The sequence below is a fragment of the Haemaphysalis longicornis genome, unplaced genomic scaffold (assembly GCF_048455015.1).
Source record: "Haemaphysalis longicornis isolate Haplotype H1 unplaced genomic scaffold, Haemaphysalis longicornis Haplotype H1 scaffold_7, whole genome shotgun sequence".
Taxonomy (NCBI): Eukaryota; Metazoa; Arthropoda; class Arachnida; order Ixodida; family Ixodidae; genus Haemaphysalis; species Haemaphysalis longicornis.
Window position 1 is genome coordinate 29,949,360 of NW_027526422.1, and position 21,307 is coordinate 29,970,666.

General features: G+C 48.9%; 2 protein-coding genes across 2 annotated transcripts in view; both read right to left on the reverse strand.

Moving 5' to 3' along the window:
- The window catches only part of LOC144145023 (uncharacterized), a 102,332-nt gene extending 89,217 nt beyond the window's left edge, over positions 1–13,115 (reverse strand). Inside the window, exon 1 of the mRNA XM_077676526.1 lies at positions 12,863–13,115. Coding sequence (XP_077532652.1) covers positions 12,863–13,035 — 173 coding nt within the window. The 5' untranslated portion in view covers positions 13,036–13,115. The remainder of the gene's footprint in view (positions 1–12,862) is intronic.
- A 3,656-nt stretch (positions 13,116–16,771) lies between these two features.
- The window catches only part of LOC144147389 (uncharacterized), a 35,457-nt gene continuing 30,921 nt past the window's right edge, over positions 16,772–21,307 (reverse strand). The window contains exon 8 of the mRNA XM_077679513.1: positions 16,772–17,033. Coding sequence (XP_077535639.1) covers positions 16,858–17,033 — 176 coding nt within the window. The 3' untranslated portion in view covers positions 16,772–16,857. The remainder of the gene's footprint in view (positions 17,034–21,307) is intronic.

Below are 21,307 nucleotides of genomic sequence, written 5' to 3' on the forward strand. Positions count from 1 at the left end.
GCTTCAAGGCAAAAAACGCTTCCAGTGGTCGGAATCGAACCTGGGTGCCTCTATCCGATTGCGCTACTCCGACACGGGGTGCGTCCCAATTTACGCTTAAAGCGTAAATTGCGTTGGTTGGCGTCTTCGCGGAGAGTCCGCCATGTTATGCCCCGTTCGAAGACTGCTTCGAGGAGACAGCATCGAAGTCGGCAACGATGAGGCTACCTTCCTGCCTAAACTAAGAAGTGACACCAGCGCCACCTTTTTGCGTATTATTGTTACAAACTACCTCGTTCTTTTACTAAATATTTCGTATAATCTACTAGTGGTGAAAATGTTCTTGTTTAATTTTTAAATCATCTAATGTTTGTTATAATAACGGTAATATTTACGAAAGCTGCGGCTTGCGTGTCTCAACATGTCTGCTACAAGGTTGTCTGCGTTAATGACCGCTGCTCCGTTTCAATCCTTGCTTTATACGTCTAATTAGACTGCTTCGTAAGCTGTCTACCAAGCTGTCGGCGAATTGGAACTCAGCCACGGTCGAAGCAGTTTTGATTTTGGGCTTTGACTATGACTCGGGTTGCATGGAAGAAAGCTTCGCGTTTTAGCGACCTTTCTCTTGAGAAAGCGGCTTTGCATATTTTTAAACAGCATTTTACTTCAGTACCGTTATTACACGTCACTTTACCCCTACCCCTCCCCCCTTGCACACACGAAGTTCCTTCCGTGGCTAAGAAAAGAAACATCCTGAGCATGCACTCCGGAAGTTTTGTTGCACGAAACCGGAAGATACGACGCTCCGCTCCGGAATGCGGAACGCAGGCAGGCGTTACCTCAATCCGTCAAATGCAGCAATTGTAAATCGGATAGTAAACGCCAGATAATGTACTATACCGCCAGATATTGTAACTGGTGAATGGTTCATTCGACGGGATGAGTAATGGCGCGTGTCTGAACCAGTACGGAGTCGGCTGTTATGAAGCTCGAGAAACGAAAATGGTACGCCACGCCGCTTACATAAAAAAAAAAATCAATGGCCAATAATATTCGCTCATGGCATGCAGCGATCTCAAAAGTGAAAAGTGACCCTCGTACCCAAGAGAAGAACAAAAAAATGGGCGGGTAAAAATTCGAATGCGCCTCTTATGAAATTAAAAGGACCCTGCAACACTGCCCACAAACGCTGTCACTATTTCCTTCGCGTCTGGAACCACAGCGAAAGCTACAGTTATCGCCAGCCCGGTGTGGCACTGCGTAATTTGCTCGTCGCAGCAAATGCGCCTTCCGCTTCCGCTTTACTTCTGTGGCATTTTTTTAAGTGGCTATCGAATGCGCTCATTGCTGCAACTGAAGGAAGGCCGGCCAATAGCCGCTACAGCGCTGTAATGGCGTAATTCCAGCGGTCGAAGAACGCCAAGACCCGTAAAGAGAAAAATCTTGAGCATGTTTCCAAGATATATCTAATGGGCATATAGCAGTAATTTCTAGATAAGCTACTTTGTTCGAAGTACCACGGGGGTTTGATGACGTTCCGAAAGCATTTAGGACATAAAAGTCGAAGTGTTGCACGGTCCCTTTAAGGTTGTCAGGCGGTCGCAGAGATTTCTGTCGCTGCATTCTAAATGCTTCCGAGTCTCGACAACAGCAGTTCCCTTAATATGTCCTCAGTTCCTGAAGTTCAGGGACGGTCGACGGGGCATATCAGCGTGGATAAGCCGCTATCACAATCTCCAGGAAACACGCCGCGACGCATACTCGCTTACCAATGTTTCCCAAGCCATCACGCACTTAAGAGTAAACGAAAAAAGTCTTCAGGGACATAAGATTTCACATAGCCATTGTCACTTTCAAAGGGGCCATGATGACAAACGTTGGGTTCATTAAAAAGACTGCGTCGCCCCAATAACGACGACGCCTATTTTAACGCCCACTTAGAACAAATAATTTAGATAAGAAAAAAAATGAAGCGGTGTCGCTTCGCCAGCCACTATATCTCGGCCAGCCTTTATGACGTCGAAACGACTTGTGTGTGCGATTGACGGACGCCGACCAAAGAAACCGCCAGGAAACGCGACTGCGATTGTAGTGGCGCCTCTGATTCTGTTTGACCATACCACTTGGACGTTAATCAGCAGTAAACACACCGTACCCGCCGCGGACGCTATGGCGTTGTGCAGCTGAGCACAAGGTCGCGGGTTCAATTCCCGGCCGTGGTGGCCGCTTTTATGATGGACGCGAAAAGCAAAAACGCCCGCGTGTTCGAGAATTCGGCGCACGTTAAAGATCCCCAGGTGGTCAGAATCAATCCGGGACGCTCCACTACGGCGCGCCTCATCGCCTGTGTAGACTCAAGTAAACACAGCGTGTTTAGTACGCCCCCTATAAAGTGACTGCCGACGTTTAGAACGAAATTTGAGTCCTTTATTTTTTATTAAAAAACGTCGTTTGGGGCTGGAATTCTGACGTTTTCATGAAAGCTGGCTGGTCTAAAATTTCCTGAATAATATTACGCCCCAACGTAACCTAACGTAACATAACCTCACCGAACCCAACGTAACCTAACCGAACGCGTCATAACCTACCCAAATCCAGCAAAACAGCAACAAACCTAATCTAACCCAGCCCAATGACACAGAACACAACCTATATGAAACGTAATTCAACCCATTCCAGAAGTCCTGTGCGTCGATCTCTTGATATAATACAAACCAGAGTGAGAAAAAAACTAACAATATCCCGATGAGCGAAAAATTCCGAAAGCTAAAAAAAAAAAAAAAACATCGCAATGTCGGACCCGAACCAGAGCCTCCTCGTTTAAAACTAAGTACTGCACCACAGCGCTACAGCGGCAGCTGCAAACACTGCTTTGTACGGAATATTTATCCCACAGAATCTCCGGGCAGCGTTCTTAGGCAATGCGAGGCGACACCCGTGAGAAATTTCTGACGGTAATTCTCACGGTTGCCGTGATAATACACACTACCATCTTTTTATAGGCCGCTTGATGCGGGAACTGAGGGCTGTTTTGGTTCCCTAGATGGGCCCTAGTCGGGCTGCACAAGCAACCAAGGCTCTTTTGGTGAGCACAAGACTGCGCGGAGTTTTATAAAAGGAAAAAAAAAAACGTATATATATATATGACTGAACATTTTGTGCGCATCATCTAAGCACCTTTTCATTTTGATGACTACTTTTCCGCATTTGGCGTAGCAAGCCAGACGCAACGGCTCGGCCAACACCGCCGTCATAATGAAATCCTTTCTCAGACGCTAGTTCTTTGCAATTAAAATTTTGTATTATGCCTTCATGATCCCAAGAACCCCACCCTCGGGCAAGCCATAAGACAGCAAGCTCACGAGCGAGCAGAAATCGAGCTTCGTGCTGGGCAGTTCTCCAAGCGCGCAGGGTGCGGCCTGTCTGCGAAAGATGGCAAGAAACGGGCAGCTTGGGGCCACGAAGCGGACGGACCTTGGGCGGCAACTGTCGCCGCGGGTGACGAGCACAAAGCGTGTTTACTTGCGCTCCCCCGTCTCGCAGGCCGGAAATGCTTGTAACGAGTGGTGAAGATAGGCCGACGAGAGCTGCCGACCTCTGCTTTTCGGCCAGCCTCGTTTCTCCCAGGCAATTTATGAACAGGGCAGTAGCGCCAAAGATGTTGCGGCCTGCGGGGAAAGACGATTAATCCGGGGAACGCTCGTCGTCTGTTATACATGTCCGAGGTTAACGCGCGGCTACAAGGGCTAACTAATCTTGGCGTACCAAATTCGGCCCACACGGCGCGTATCTAAGCATTATTGCTTTCGCCTTGAACATGAGACGAGGCTTCGCTTCCCGCGGCCGATGATTGTAACTATTTTTTTTTATGGTTCCGGCGTAAGCTCACACTAACGCGTAAGACTTGAAGGCAGCGAAGCTGTGCGGAACGTTCACGACAATCAGTCCACGATTGCAGTACATTTGCTCCTCCTTTGCTGTCGGAAAGACCTTTAACTCTATTATTGTTAAGTGCGACCTTCTTCCTTTTTTTTTTTTTTTTGAAGTGATAATCATTGTACATCACCTTGGAGGGGCGTGACGCGTCTTTCTCGTTCCGAGCAAGTTTTGCCACGACTACGGCGAACGCTGGAGTGATTTTTTTTTAACTTGGCCAATCTGCGTAAGTGGGTATGCTTGGCTTGACAAACGTGCGCAGAGGACGCTGGGCGGTGTTCGCGAGGCACGCAAACACTAGCGCTCGGCATTGTTTTTGTTAACTGCCGGGCGTTCGCCGCGAGGTCCGCGCTCACGTGCGCGCGTTCGGCAATTTCTTGGTATTTTTAACTGCGGACAGGAAAAATCACGATTTGATAAACCGCTTCACTGTTGAAATAAGAAAGAAAGCGCTGCACGTTTGCTATGGGATGTGCTGAGGTGCGAGCGACAGGTCGAAAACTAGTATGATGAGTTACGACTGCAGATTTTTTTTTTTTTTAATGCTTGTCGGGGTCGGCGTCAGAAGTCAATACAGTCGACACGGATATATCGAACACGGATATATCGAATTATTGTCTATATCGAACTGTCTGAACATCCCCTTGGAAATCCCTTGCAAAAGTATAGCGCTGTTGTACGCGTATATCGAACTCTGGATCACGGGCACATTCGATATATCGAACGCTGCGCCCCAATCGCCCCTGCAAGTGCGCTTCCCCTGATGCGGTGGATGTGATGATGACGGAGACTTCTCCTGCCGCGTTCGGTTTCTGGCATGTTTTTTGCATGCTCGAGCAGTTTTCAGTGGTTGATCGCGCAGGGGTCCCATGTGGCATGTTACGTGTTTTTGTCCACGGCCCACGTTTCGGAGCCATGGTCACGGAAAAGTGGAAGACTGGATTTGTGAACTTATGACGCAGAAAAAGAAGCAAGCGAAGCTTACAGATTTTTTTTTGTGTTAAATTGTCGTTATCGTAGCGGTGTGGCTTTGAATTTACCGGGCTGTGAGGAACAAATCCGTAAGGTACCGCTTGTAGCGACTTTGAAAACCTCTGATTGATGTGCGGAGTTTTCAGATACGCTTCAGATAGGCATGTTTCATATTTCGAATTATCGATATATCGAACTATTTTATGATCCCCTTGGAGTTCGATATATCCGTGTTCGACTGTAGAACCAAAAGTTTTTCACGGGCCATGGCGTACTTCGTGTCATCAGTGCTGCACCCTTAGCAGCGAAGCTCTGAACGAAACTCCAATTATTTCAGGCGTAGCTAGAGCAAGAACGGCAGCGCATACCCAAATTTTCAACGAAAAAAAAAAAAAAAACGAAATGAGCCGCGCTCGCCTCAAGCATGAGGCTGAGGGACAACTCTACCAAGGCGGGCGAATTGAGGCGGGAATTGTATTTCCCGCGCCAGGTAGGCTCGTCCAACGTTGGCCTCGTCAACGTGGGACCAGACAAGCGACGAAGGATCGGCGGAAAGAAGCAGGCGGGACGAAAAAAAAAAAGCGGCCAACAACCGGTTCGGGGCGGTCTCGCGCCGGCGATCAAAAGCGGACTGGCGGCGCCGACCCCGAAAGGCTTCGCGCAACGGGCGCGGCAGCGGCTGCAGTCTGCCGCCGTCTCGGTCGACGGAATCGGCATGAGTCACAGCAGCGAGAGCGAGCAAGGAGCCGATGAAAGAGGGAGGGAGGGCGGCGAGAGGACGACCCGGGCTTTCCCCAGAACACACACACTGCGGCCCACCCGGCTGCTGCTACGACACAACACGTGAGTCACGCAAAAACGCGCGCGACGCCCTCTCCCGGCGCGAACGCAACGTCTCCCAAAGCTCGAGCAATCCACGATTTCGGATAAGAAAGTTTCGCAACGGCACGGGTCGCCAAGAGGAGACCCAAATGGACCAAGAAGGCGAGCCGAGACAGGGCGCTCAGCTCGAAAACAGTTCTAAGCTTTGCGTCCGAAGCTGGCGGAGAGAACCCAACGAGTCGAGTCACGTGTTATCGCTACAAGATATCAGGGGAAATAAAAATGTCGGAGGAAGGAAAGGGAGGGGAGATAAAGTGTCGCCAGGTGCTTCTGTCGTTTCGCAAGCTGCTCGGTGACGGGGTGAGACCGTTACGACAATCCAGTTATTCGACAGAGACAGGCTAGGATTTGGAGTTTGCGATTCTTCAGGTTGGAGCAAGCGGCCCCGGGACACCTTCCCCAATCACGACGCTTCGCAGTTGGAGTCCGATGCAGGAACTCTACACCTAATCGCTCCAAAAAACTGTATGCGAGCTCGATGACTATTTCCTTGTTACAATCTACCCGTTAGGCTGCGTTCGAAATTCGTGTAAACTGGCAAAGGGATGCGAGAGATCCACACGAAAAAGGAACAACGCGATGCTCCTTAATTAAAACAACCTTTTCATACGCCTCAACGCGCCGAAGGAGAGACTGGGAGTTGCTCTAAGTGAACAGAGCTACCGTGTCTGTACAGAAGTAAACGAACCTCGTGAAACGCGAAGACGCCACACCAAGTAAGTTCGACCAGAATACCACCTTTCGGTGTAGAAGTTGGCTCCACATAAGGAAACTTCTGATTTCTTAAAGAAAAAAGAGCCAACGACTATTTTCTTACGCCAAAGTTTTCCTTTAGTGACGGCTCTACGGACACTTAAATTTATCACGAGTCATCTTTCGCTAACTACCGATAGTATTCACGATGGTCTAATTTTCGCGTATTCTAAGTGATCTACAGTACTAAATTTTTTTTACAGTTGCCACTGCCTTTCTCAAATTTTTCTTACATTTAGCAAATGGCTGGGATGCCGACACTGCCCCTCCTTCGAATTAAAGGAACGGTCCAACGATAGCAAATCAAAATATAACGCAGGTACTTATATCCAGCATCGCACACTTCCGAACCTATGAAATGAACTTAAATTCATACCGACAGTGGGTTTCGTTTTTTCGTTAATGATATGGAACTACTAGATCTCTGGTTTTCTTCTACGCCGCGTGGCTTGATTCCACCAGCCGATCCATTTAGAAATAGCAGTTCGGGTTACGCAGAATGGCAACAAACGCTGGAAACGTTCGCTCACTGGCGTTCGAGCGAAACCCGGATCACACACACCTCTCTGCGTCTCGACACGGGGCCGGCTGTAAACAGCGCACGCGACAAAGACACGCGCCGGGCAGCCCCAGGGTGGCCCCGCTCGAGGGCACATGCACATAGGCCGCTCACGTAACCCTCAGCGACATCAAGAGAGAGTAGAGATGGTGGGAGGGGGGGGGGGGGGGAGAGAGAGAAAGACCGCAACAGCTGCGCACACGAGCGTGCGCGCGGGAGTCTGCAGCAATTAAGGCAAAACAAAGCCGCCGCACGTTTGAAAATAGACCCCGTCGTCCGGGAGGAGGGGGGCACAAAAGGTGCAGCCGTCGGCCAAAACAGAACCACGCGGTCGACGACGCCAGCGACAGCGACCCGAGGGCTAGGCCGCGACCACAATGGCTCTGTCGCGATGATTATGCGAGACAACAAAAAAAAAAAAGTCTAAATTGCACACACATGATGCAGCCCACTGTCGAGGGGCAAAAGCACTCCAAGTACTCTTGTTGCTGAAGCAAGGAACGGGTGTACACGCGCACAAATTGGACCCACTTTACTGACGCAGTTCTTGGGGGGGACTTTACACAAGGGGAGACAAGGAACACGCTCCGTTGTGCTAACCTTCGGTAGATTGTACAAAAAAAGGTGCGCAGCTCCCGTACGTTCCTCGCCATTCTCAAGAATGTACAGAAGGAAGCCACGATCGCCCCCCCCCCCCCCCCCCCCAAGTAAAAATGGCAGCTACCTATCGCGCGAAAGGCCCATTCCTTGAGTCATGCTACAAAGCGACGTACTGAGACAATATTTAATCGGTACATATAACGACATAATTATATAGTGCCGGTGACAGTAGTGCCGCGCGTTTCCACAAATTAAAAAAATAAAATCGCCCCTTGTGCTTTTTTTTTCCTATGAAAAATCCGAGGTACAAAAAATTAAGAATATTGTTTCCAGGCAGCCAACACCCAAACAAGGCAGATTCATTCGTATTGACCTGCAATAGCTCGACAAATGTACACCCGGCGGCAAAATAAGCCGCGGTTGCAATTAACGCATCGGCGCCCCGTCTGCCGTGACACGTCTGGAGTCGGGGCATCGCAGTGCGCGTCCTGATGCCGTGCACGCTCCCGTGTGTTTTTTCATATCCTGCAGCCAAAAAGCCAATTACAGTAGCGGTAAAGCGCTATAGGTCGCTATATTCGACAGGATGAGAGGACCTCTCGAAAGCCTTTTAAAGTTTCCCTTCCTGTTTCCACCTTTAATTGGCGCTTGCTATCCACTTCAAAAAGAAAAAAAAAAACGCCTTTAGAGCGAAACGACGTGCAACGTCCCAGGTGATCACAATTCCCAAGAGAAATTTGTCCTCGTTTAGCGAAAATAAAGCGGCGGAGAAGCGCATGAGAGATTTACGAGAGTGGAGAAGTGAGCCTGGCAGGGAGCTTGACCTGCTGCTCCATAAAGGGTGAATACGGAAGACGCGTAATCCCACAAAAACGCGCAAAAAAACTATCGGTGCAGAAACGCACACAACACATGAAACGACACTACGCTTAGCGCAAACATTAGTAGAGTTACGTTACGTGATGGCTGAAGGCTTCCCCATGGAATCGGGTGACGGCAAGAACATCCTCGCCTGCGTTAGTATTCCGACTACTGTTTACATACTTTTAACTACGACTCGCATTTCCTATCGACATTGCGCTTAATAAACTACGGCTGTGACTATCCTTGATTGATTGATTGATTGTAGGGTTTAACGCGCCGACGCAACGCAGGCGATGAGGCGCGCCGTAGTGGAGGGCTCCGGATTAATTTTGACCACCTGGGGATCTTTAACGTGCGCCGAAATCTCGTACACACGGGCGTTTTTGCCTTTCGCCTCCATCAGAAAAGCGGCCGCCGCGGCCGGGAATCGAACCCGCGACCTCGTGCTCAGCAGCGCAACGCCTTAGCCACTGAGCCACTGCGGCGGGTGCTGTGACTATCCTGCATCCCTACTTTGCTTGCTTTTGTTCTAGGGGCGAGCCCCCTTAGGGGCTGGGGCTGTTGGCGTCTCCCGTTGTCATCGTAATCGTCGTCTCATGCAGTCACGGTACTACACACCGGGAAACTCGTTTACGCCTCGCGCTGTAGCGCTTCGTAACGCGTGCTGAAAAAACACGGGGTCACTCGCTTACGCCTCTCGCTAGAGAGCTTCGTGCTTCAAAGACAAGAGACTTACAGCAAAGCTGTATACCTCTACCCTAAACAGTTTCATCTCCGTTTGCAAAAACGCCAAGGAGCCACGAATACTTACACTGCATGCTTCGCCCCCTCCCCAGGTTTCACGTTAATGGAGGTGGCCCGAGATTTTTTTCAACCAAGACCAATCGCTTTTTGCTAATTCCTACTGCAGACCAGTAAACGCTTCCACCAACTCTAAACCCAAGTGTCTCAAGATAGTGAGTGTCCTTCCTACTTGAGCTAAACGGATAGGGAGCCTGCATGTGCCTACATGTAGACCCCCTAAAACGAATACTTTGTCTTCAATTGCTTCCCGATCTTTTATAAAGCACGCGCTAACCTTATCCTGTGGCGATTGCTCGGGTCTTGTACCTAACATGCCGAATAAAGATCAACCCCCAACGCCAACCGCTGCATGCAATCGCCTTGTCCGCGGCCGGCGAGGAAAAAGACTGCAGCTAGCATAGAAGGACGCGCAGTGAGTTGTCTCGACACCGATAGGGCCCCGCCAGACGGCGCGAAAATCAGTTACGCAAACACTTGCGTGTTTCGGCTTATTTTGCCACAGGTTTTACCTCGCGGCAGCGCATTGTGTGTTCACGTGCCTGTGAATGTTCACAAGTTCCTCGCGGTGAGGGCTATTGTAATTTTATCTAAAACCCAAAGATTGTTAAAACTTGTCACGAGAATATGGCAAAATTCCCCTGGCGAAATTCCCCTTCATGGTCTGGGATTCTGAGTTGTGCCGGTTCCAAAAACGTCCGTTTATGGTTGTGACGTAGTTTCGGTCACCGCACGTCTGACACGGATATAGACCAATGCTTTTGCGTCCGTTCGGAGTCGTCTTCCTTCGCTTGAAGCACACTTAGTAACGAACGAAACTCAAAATTCCGCCCCGGATTAATTTATCTTCTGAGCAGCGCACACCGGTCCGGGAAAAGGGTAGCCGAGTCATCGGTGCACTCAGTCATGTTTGTAATCTGAGTGGTCAACTGCTCAGAAATGTGCGGTCGAAAGGTTATTTCTAACGGATTTTAAATGAAAATCAAGCACGAAATACACTGGCAATGCAATTATGAAACCTGTTTGGATTCGTATCTACAACGTGCACGACATGCAGTAATAGTCCGTACTCCATTATACACACAATTTCATCTACAGCAAATGAAATAGCGATTTAAATGCGTGGCAAATCGCTCGTCTCCAAACAAACGTTGGTTTCATTTGCTTGCAACGGTGCGCGCGTACATTTTCGAGCCAGCTTAGGGAAGTCGTACATGTTTTAATCACAGCTGAAAATGGCATTTCTGGCACCAACATTCAGCGAAGAAACAATGACCCCAACCAATTTTCGTGGCTATCCAAACGCGGTTGCCACAGAAATAAGGTTTCAAATTCGTTCTAGGACAGATCCTGAATTTGCAAATTTAGTATTGTTACCCGTTCTACGACATCCGCAGCGCAAACTGGTCGCTGAAAGATACTGAAAAGCAGGGCCTTCCTGTAGATTACATAACACGCGAGTGGCGACACAGACCGTCTGCGCGGAAGGACGCGATGCGCGAGCTGAATGCAGCAGCGCCCGCCGCCGCCTCTCAGGAGACCGTAGAGTCGCAGGAACGCCGGCGGGGACAGCGAAGCTATAAAAAACCTGCCTCCCCAGCGCCGCAACCTCTCTCCCCACAGGCCGCCAACGCACGCTCCATCCAGCGTCACGAGGAGAGCGTATTCTCAGCGAAATTCCTCCAAGGCGAAGGAAGGGAGGAGACGACGACGAGGAGGAGGAGGAGGAGGAGGAGAAGATGAAGAATCAAGCGCGCATAACTGAAAAAACTAAAACAAATGAACAAAAAAACACGACGCGCACGCGTCTACGCTTGGGCCCAGCACGGATGCGCGTACGGCGCCGCTTTATAGAGTACGAGATTTATAAGCGCCGAGATTGCCGGCCAATCGAGAGGCTGCAGAAAAATAGAGAAGCCGCGGCCCCAACGTCATTACGCTGCCAGCCAGTTGATCGGTGGAAAGACGTGCAACAATGTTGAGAGCCGGCCTACAATGGTGGCAAACACCGCCTTCTAGCCAAAAGGGGGAAAAAACTTGAAAAAGCCGCCTCTTGAAAAAAAAAAGGAAAGAAAAGGGAAGTGATGCAAGCAAGCAAGCAAACCGCGCCAGGCCGAGGCAGTCAGTGTAGCGAGGAAAGAGGCAGGAGAAGCACGAATTCAGCGCGTGAACGCATCAAAGGGGGACCAGGTAAAAATATACAAAGGCGAGGAAGCGGGCAACATTGATGAGAGGTTGCGTGGCCGGCTAGGCCTTGCGGAGATTGGCACTGTCAAAAGGTACGGAGCGGGTAGAGTGGCCGTCCGGTTTGGTGCACTGCTAGCTAGCTGACCGGAGAGACGTGTCTACTCGAACCGGGAAGCTGTACAGCGGCCAGCGACTAGCCGGCCGGCCGAGCCGCCACCACTCCCTCACTGACAGGCCGGCACCTCCAAGGAGCAAAATAAAACTACGAACCGGAGAGGATAACGACCGGTCGCAGCGAGATTGGCAAGCAGCAGCAAGAGAAGCGGCTTGCGCACAGCAGCGGGGATAAAGCGCAACACCTGAAGAAAAGCGGAGGAGCAATAAGAAGGCGCCAGGAAAGCTTATCTCGTAAGCGACGCCTCACTGAATACTTACACGAGCGGCGCGAGGTTTTCAAGTTCGAGACAAAAACTGCCAGGAAAAGGTCCTCCGCGATAGGCGAGAAAAAAGTTTACGCCGAAGCAGTCGGGCGCATCCGCAAATGGCAAACACAAACTCGAAAATTCAGTCCGACAGCAGTCTCCACTGTTTTCTTTTTTTGGTAAGACGACAAGGCGTGGCCGGTAGCTTATCAAAGCTTGGACACCTTGAATGAGCATGCAAGCGAGCGGATATCGAATAGTTAATTGCAATTGCTGAATGGCAGTAGCCGTAATAGCTCAGAGGCGGGCAGTGATAATTCGGACCGGTTGGAATCGGGACCTTCCATTATGGGCTAACGGAGCATTGCTGGATGGATTACTCAAAAACAGCCAAAAAGTTCGCCACGCACCGCGAAGCCGCTGCTGCACATCATGCAGGGAGAATAAAAGTGAACAGAACCCAGGGTATTTGCGACAAATAATGAAAGCAGTTCGTGGAATTTAGTCGCGCTTGGCCGCCCGGCAAAAGCGAAAAATACGGGGAAGAAAGGCCTTCGTAAATCTAACGCAGACAAAAACAACGCAGTGTGACTAACAGACACTCCCAGCCTCAAGACACGAGGTCGTTCACAGCGAAGATTTCCCTTGTTTACAGGCGGCGCCTTCGACGGCGTCCTAGAGGGGAATTCAAGCGCTAATCACGCTCCCGCCTTTATCGCACAGGCCGCGGCGCATTCCCAAATCAAACCGCCCCAGTGGCGGCATGGAAAGAGCGCACTCGAAACCGAAGAAAAATGCGCGTTGGGCCGCCGAGCGATTTGACAGCTGCAAGACGCCCATGTTGTGGGTCACCGGCGTTTCCGCGGCAGCAACGGCGGCGTAGTCGGGGGCTGCCGCTTCAATTTACCTGGGCTCCAGGTGGGTGAGGACCCAGTCGAAAACTTCCCCTTCTACGTCCTCCGGGTCGATGGTGCGCTCTCCGTGGTGACCATTTCGGTGCTGCACCCCGTCGTCCGGACTCTCGGGGCTGTCCACACTCGAATAGGAACTTAGGTACTCGGTTATCGACCTCTCCTCCATCGCAGCAAGGAAAGCTCTGACGAGAGAATAACGAACGCTCGACGACAACGCAGACCCGCCTTTGCGGAAAGGCGCGCAGGCAGCCCGCCACACGGCGCTCGCGCTGCTGGCGATTGTGAAACTGGCGCGCCACCACTGCTCGCCGGCGATGCTCCGAACCACTTACAACTGTTTATTCTCCCGCGCGGGCTTTGTCCTATGGCTTTGTCAAGGTGCATACCACACTGGGCTTCATTTAGTATGCCCCTTCACGGTCTTCGGTAAAGGGACCGTATAAGTGTCCCTTTTCGTACTTTAAAACAATCTTGAGAACTAGTTCCTGACCCCACCAGCCAGACATGACGTAATGGCTAGTGGCGCGAAATTCGAGCGCCGTGTATGCCTTTCGACACACCATGGTCACTTGGCGTCAGCTGTAGATAAATCGCCTCTTTCAAAAGAAAAGTATACGTGCTGATTAAGGGGACGACCGAGACAAAATTCAAGTTCATTTAATTTGAGTGAACTAGCATGTGGTAGCTTACTGAGATCAACTGCCGCACCGAAAGACGGTTTTTTTTTTTTTTTAACCTTAAGAAAAAGTAAGAAATATCGAAAGCTTTCATAATTAGGGCTACCCGACGCCAGCAGTGGTGTAATAGGAGTAATACTAAGTTATCAGTATATCACCCGTACGTTAGTATCCAGGTTGTACAATAAAACCGCACCATGAAAGCCCCCCTGCAAATCGCACAGTCTTGTTTCTTGGCAGTGGCTTTGGTCGACGGCCACGAATCCCACAAGGAAGTCCCTGCCCGCGAAGCCATAAGCACCTGGCGAGAAAGCCACCGGTGGCGGTGAGTGGCGATTGCTCCATTTGTTTTCATGTATCTAGTTTGCATTAATGTTGACATCACTGGGACTGGATCCAGGCAGTTTTTTTTTTTTTAGCGATCTAAACTTGTGTGTTGGCCTCATGGAACCAGATGACTTTTTTATGTTACTCATCTCTCATTAAATTAGCACATAAAGGGCCATTGTTGCATCCCCCCCCCTACACCCCTCCCCCCTTGTTGCAGTGGGTTGACAGGCTGCATAAAGCTGCCTATACAGACAGTATGGTATCCGTGGCGTTGCCCATGGCCTCTTGAAATCGTATCTGAAAAATAAAATCCAGGTCGTCGAAATAAATAGAGAATTTTCTGAACCACGTAGAATAGAGCTGCAGGTGTTCCTCAGGGTAGCGTATTAGGTCCCCTTTTTTGCATATATGTAAACGACCCTGTTGATATTGACTCACACACTAAGTTCATTATTTACGCTGATGATACCACTCTGGTATTTTCTTCTGATAACGCTGACAAATCAGTGTCCCTTGCTAATACTGCATGTTACGGAAGAACGACGCAAGGCAGACCTGGGCCATGGCTGCCCTTAGCGGGGATGATAACTTTACTGACAGGGGTCTAAACGATGATGATCATGGTCACTAATGACGCATACCCAGCGGGAATGACGCACTGCACTTGCAAAATTGCAGAAGTGGTCCGAAGCAAACAGTCTAACCATTAACGCTAAAAAAACAAAGGCGACACTGTTTTATCCCATAAACAAGAAATGTTTTCTGCAAAGCGATGTTAAAATTGGTTGCCAAACCATTGAACCTTTAGGTTCAGTGAAAACACTAGGCATATTCTTTGGTAAACATGTCTTGGTCTAATCATCTCGACTTCCTTGTAAGTAACCTTTCGAGAATCATTGGCATTATTTATGCCCTGTCTCATAAACCGTGTCGCATTAAACTACTAATTTACAATGCTCTGTTCACTAGTCACCTAAACTACTGTAGCCTGGTGTGGGGTACTAAGTACTCCTGTCACCAATCTCAACCGAATCAATCTCTTGCAGAAAAAAAGCTCATTCGCGCTCTTTTTTAACTACCGTTCTATGCTCATACTGAACCGTTTTTCCCAATGAGTCAGCTCTTGAAAATTCATGACCTGCGAAATTACCGGCTGGCAACTAGTTATCGAAAAGAACAAAGATCTGGGAGTCGTTTTCTTAGTTCGTTGGCGAACTTGAAGCCTAACGTTGTGCACTACTGCAATCGTACACCTGAGCACTATGTTCTCAACAGAATTTTATCGCCACTTTTCCTACTTGTGAGAACTAACATTGTGCAATATTTCTGTGTTTTTTGTTGATATTACGCCTTGTAATCCACTGTATTTATACTTGACATATTGCGATTGTAAGATGTAGTTTGTTTTTTGTAAGTTGTACTTCGTTTTCTTTTTTGTATTCTCTCCACTTTCTCTTTTTAACTCGTTTTATGCCGGGGTCCACCAAGATCTAACTGACGTCATATCTGTCACGGAAATGACATCACCAGAAAAATTTCGATTGACGCGGCTGCGCCGGGATTCGAGCCACGAACTCTATCGCTGCAACGGGAGGTACGAAACGAGCTCCCTGCTGCGCTATCAGCAGACGTGAATAAGACGACGAACGCGACTTATCTTTCCTTTAAGATGGCGCTGCCATATAGGAGAGGCGAAGCGAAGTACTGCATCATGACGCTAATGAGCGCCGACAGTTGGCGCCTCGATGCCGGTGCCTACGTGTACGGGGTACGGGGGACGCGCAGCCTAAGCTGCGGAGAAGCCGACTTGCGGATGTCGTGCTAGTGAGACGATGTGCTGCTCCTTTCGCTGCAGCGGACCGTGTGTTCCCCAAACGATTCGCTGACAACCCATTTGGTTTCGTTCGCAAGGACGGTTTGCGAGCGCCTGTGGTTTTAGCCGGATTTACGCAATGCTCCGGCGAATGCAATCCAGTGTCTAACGTTGACGCGTATAACGGTGCCATACCGATGAAATATAAATAGCGATGTGCAAGTTCATATCGATGCGCAATAAACATTAATCAACTGCTCCTATGAAGGTACATTTTACTTTCGTGTTTTACCGGTTCCCATGGAAGAGGAAACAACCGCATTTTTTTTTTTTATTTCTGGTTCAGTGCTCTTGCTCCGCTGCTTCCTGTCAACACGGATTTTTAGGGCTAGTCAAGTTACCTACCCGCAACTTTCCCCCCTAAATATCCTCCATAAATAGTACTTCTTTTATGGAAATAAAGTCATTTCAAGCACACTGGAACACTTCTTTGTTTGGCCTATATATACTTCGGGCTCACAGTATTTGTAATGGCAGAATGGCTTTTTTGAAATGGTCGCTGGAAACGGCTTAGGAACAAAAGGGTGACGTTAAAGAGCGGAACCCGAATATCTGCCGGGGCTATATATACTAAGATACGCTTTGCATTTAAAAATCGTGTTTCAACACTAAGTACACTGGCACATAATAAATACACTGGGACACTTCTTTGGCCTATATATACTTCGGGCTCACAGTGCTTGTAATGGCAGAATGGCTTTTGAAACGGTCGCTGGAAACGGCTTAGGAACAAAGGTGCGACGCCAAAGAGCGGCACCCGAAAATCTGCCGGGGCTCTATGTATACCAAGATACGCTTCGCCTGTAAAAATCACGTGCTTCAGCAAGGCTTCTTTTGGCTCCAAGATCGCGTCGCAGGATGGCTCCGATTCGTCTTCTAGTGGCTCTTAGCTGTGAACAGAAGGACATGCGAAGGACCGTCCCGGCAACTTCCATGTCTGAAGACCTGCTGGCTAGCTTTACGGGAGTTGCTTGCAGCAGAAACCCCGAAATGGCAGTCCAATAGCCCGAGAGTTCGCATTGATAAAATTTTAGTGCAAATTTGATTACAAAATTTGTTCACAATATTCAATATTGCACGCGTCCGATGGGCGAGCTACGAGCAGGGATCAGCGCCCCAGTAACGTGTGCTGTCGCACGGTGAGGGCGCAGGCCTGGCTGAGTCGCACGGGCAGCGGCGGCAGCGAAGTCCAGCGGTCGGTCACCGGGTTGTAGCGGTAGGCGGCGTTGACGGCCGTGGCGGCGTCATCCGCCAGCTGACCTCCGAGTACGTAGATTTCTTCTCCTGCAGTGAGAATGCAATTATGCCGACTGTAGTGCAATGGTATCATTGCGCATCCTTTAGTACGTGCTTGATAAAAAAATCTACGCGATAAGGTGCAACTTGCGGATCAGAGTCATCATTATCATTCGTCGTCGACGTCATCGTCGTCAGCATCACATCCTCATCACAGCCTATTTAAGTCCGCTGCAGGAAGAAGACGTCTGCCATTGACCTCCAAACGCTTTTGTACTGCGCTGCCAGAGCCCATTCTGCGCCTTACTTTTTTTATTTCGTCCCCCATCGAGTTACTGACCTTCCCCTCCCAGTAAATCCTTCGAATAAAAAAGTTGCGGGCAACACGTTTTAGTGGAAATTGCCATTTAGTGAGTAGCATTCTTTGTAGATCATGTTAGTGGTTTAAACCAATGCGTCCACTCAAGCGTAGGGCCATTCAAATCAACGGGATAATGACGCGAAACGCAGCGTCGTAATGGGGTGATAGTCATTGCCGTTTCGTTGGCTTTGACGCGCAAAATTATTGGCATGTTTCTCTGCACGATATAGACGTTACGCGGAGTACAACCGCCGAGAGCGTACCGTACTGTACCCACCGACAGAAATTGTCCAATTTGACTTTGGGTTTAGCCGCACGCGATGTATTTGGCCACCAGAGCTGCGTTGATGCCTCTGCTTAATTGTGATCATAGACGTACGCCGCCGGCACCCAGTCGTCTTTCTGCGCCTTCGTCACTGGAACAGGTTTGAAGGCGCTTATGGAGAAATACGTGTCGTCGTTCTACTTGGGAAGTGCATTTAAATCCATTTATGTTGAAGGCCTGGTCTTCCCACGTTCAGAAAGAGCAAGTTACTGAGACCGATTGTGCGAAAACAGCCGATCTTCACCGTTTGTCGTCAAAGACGGCTATTTTTATAATGAGATCCGCTCAGCGAGGAAGACGGCGTCCGCGCGTTGTCTGGCGTGAGTAGTTGCTTCTAAACCACCATCGACTGTGACTCGTTCCATAGCCCGCCCTTATTAAAAAACAAAAGGCGCTCCCATTGGCCGCGGCGTGTTCCATAGCACGTGCCACGGAATAAAACAAAAAGCACCGCGCGGGCATACGCAGCAGGGTGTCGAACCGGAACCGGAACCGAACCGAAAACCGGAACCGAACCCGAATTTTTGCCCGGAACCGGAACTGAACCGGAACCGTATTTTTTCCGCCATTTTGGAACTGAACCCGAACCGGAACGAATCGAAGGAACCGTTCCGAACCGGTTCCGGGACCTCAAAAATGCGATTTCTAGTTTTCCATTTCGGTACCCTACCTTGCGTCTGAAGATATTTTGCCACTCACCAGACAGAACCATGAAATATTTTGCGTAGTCTGCAGTTCCCAAGGCCCATCATGTTCTTTTCTAATTATTGCCCTCAATTTAATGTAAAGTTGTCCGTATATGCTATCAGTTTGCGTTAAGTAGTGCCCATCCCTCCCAATTAACTTTTACATTTAGCATAACTTAAGTTATAACGCATATTACGAGGCAACATATCATGGAATATTCTTCATGGTTTCTATCTACATGATGTTTAAAATCGTGTAAAGTTTTCAATGTGTTGTTAATTCGCATGCATCCCTGTCCGCTTGTGAAGGCCTTCAGGGATACCATCAACAATAAATCCATATCTTCCACTTATTGGGAAGTTATATACAAACAGCACTGAGACACGAACACTCGCAGTTCTCAAAATTAACGTCACTTTTTCTTGTATAGAGTGCCGTTGTGTCTTTTGGTTACTGCTCTAAGAGAACATGAGATATAAAAAATTGGGAATCCTAATTTCCACTTTTAAAGTATATGTGATAGCATTTTGATGTTATCTTGAATCTGCTCAACCTTAAACTTAAGAGGCGGATGGATTGAAGTCGATTAGTGCGGGTTAGCGGGTAGACTGGGGTGAATTGGTTAGGTGAGTGAATGAGCTAATATGAATTAGTGGGACTGGTGTGTTGATTAATTTGGATTAAAGGAATTAGCGGGTCAGTTAAGGCGGATTTGGCGGTCGGACCAAACACAGTAGCGGTCCCAGAGATCGGTTTTGGGGGGGGCGATTTTTTTTTTTGGGGGGGGGGGCGAGGCGAATAAAGAATCGCTCCCCTCCTTGCGCCAATTCTGCTGAAGTGGTGATTGGTGATAACCATGGAGGCGTGTGCGCGTATGCGGTGCAACCAGCTGGGATTTAACTTCGCGCAAGTGGAATGCTTAAAAAAAACTAAAAATAAGAAACTGAGGACCTCTTTGGGGGGGGCGACCGCCCCCTTCGCCCCCCCCTTGGGACCGCCACTGACCAAACATGATATCTTTGGGGCCCTTGGCATATGGAAATTTTGCAGCGTTCTCCTTCTCGACCATTCAGAAAATTTTGTCACGCACAAAGTAGCCGCAAAGTTATGTGACGACCGCCTGAATGCTATAAAAGGTCTTTCTTTATGCCCGTATTGCGCTATTATGTTGTTGCTATATTAAAATTGACATCTCGCACTAAAGTTAAAAACTAATTGCCTAATGCATATTTTATATTCATCAAAGGGTTTTCAAAACGTGTGTATATATGGGGGGAGACAGTTGTAAAAAACTAAACTGCAAGAAAAAAAGGGGGGAGCGATCAACTGGTTTGATGCAAGAGACGCCCGATAGCATTCTTCAATACCTTCTCTTTCTTTGTGTTACCGTTCTGCAGCCTACCACAGGTGTAGCATCTCAACCCCCGAACACAGCCCCCTCTAAGCTGAGGAAGCGGCGATAGCACGTGCGCTTAGCCAAAGCGGCGCCAAAACTCTCATAACAGACTTTTAGTAGGTGGGGCCCAACTTTGCCAACGGGCGATTGCATGTTACAACACTTCCGATGATCAATCAGAGACCACATACGAGACCAGTCACGAGACCAGCTCATACTGGCATCCCCGGCAAACAAGATCAACAACCTCGTGGGTCGAGATTTGACTCGCTTAGTCAGCGCTGATGAAGCCCGGCCCGAGTGCATGCATCCTGCAGTCACAGATCAGGAAGTTACTCGGCACTATGGCCTCTTTCATAGAACGTATTCTTCCCCGCACAAATTGCTACCGATTAACCAGGAAAGATTACTCCGCACCCTGTGGGCATACACCTTCCCACACAACACCAGACTTCACCTCTTTGACGGGACACAAGACTCTCCATTTTGTTGCTTCTGTGGGGATCCTGGGAACCTCATACACATAGTAGGCGGCTGCGACAAGTGTGCCGTAGATCCATCCAACCTCCACGTTTCCATAGAGATTTGGGAGACAGCCATGGCCAGCTCCGGCCTGGAAGATCAGTTGCTCTTGATGGAAACGGCTGTCGATTCGGCCCCCTCGAATGAGGACGCCTCTCTGAAACTTTGCCTCCATTGAATTAAACTTCATTCTCTCTCTCTCTCTCTCTCTCTCTCTCTCTCTCTCTCTCTCTCTCTCTCTCTCTCTCTCTCTCTCTCTCTCTCTCTCTCTCTCTCTCTCTCTCTTTGGCTATCATATTTCCTAGAGCCCAATCGCTGTCACCGGTCGTTCAAGGTCCATTAGCAAGTTCCTATCTCCGATGGTTCCCTATCCAATGCCGTCCTATACACGCCGTTCAATGAGTCTTTATAGCCATTGTTTCTTTCTAACAGCTTTGTTAGGAGATAAAAGATGAGCAGAAGGAAATTTCTCTAAATGCCACCTGCCACGCTTGGCAGCCGCCGCCACATACTCGTCACACTACCATAGAAAACATTTTGCAGGTACAGTTAAAGGAGCTCTTCAACACTTTAGATAAACTCGCCGCGGTGGCTCCGTGGCTAAGGCGTTGCGCTGCTGAGCACACAGACGCGGTTTAGATTCCCGGCCGCGGCGGCCGCTTTTCTGATGGAAGCGAAAAGCGAAAACGTCCGTGTGTCCGAAATTTCGGCGCACGTAAAGATCCCCAGGTGGTCAAAATTAATCCGGAGCCCTCCACTCTGGCGCGCCTCGTCGTCGGCGTTGCGTCGGCGCGTTAAACCCAACAATAAATAAATAAGTAAATAAATAAATAAATAAAAAAAAATAAATAAATAAATAAATAAATAAATAAATAAATAAATAAATAAATAAAAAAGCAGTAAATACATAAATCAACACTTTCGATAAACGCTTTCACTCTTCTTCGCATCTGGAAGGAAGGAAGGAAGAATCTAGAAGAAAGGCAGGAAAGTTAACCTGGCTAGAGCCTAGTTTGCTATCCTGCACGTGG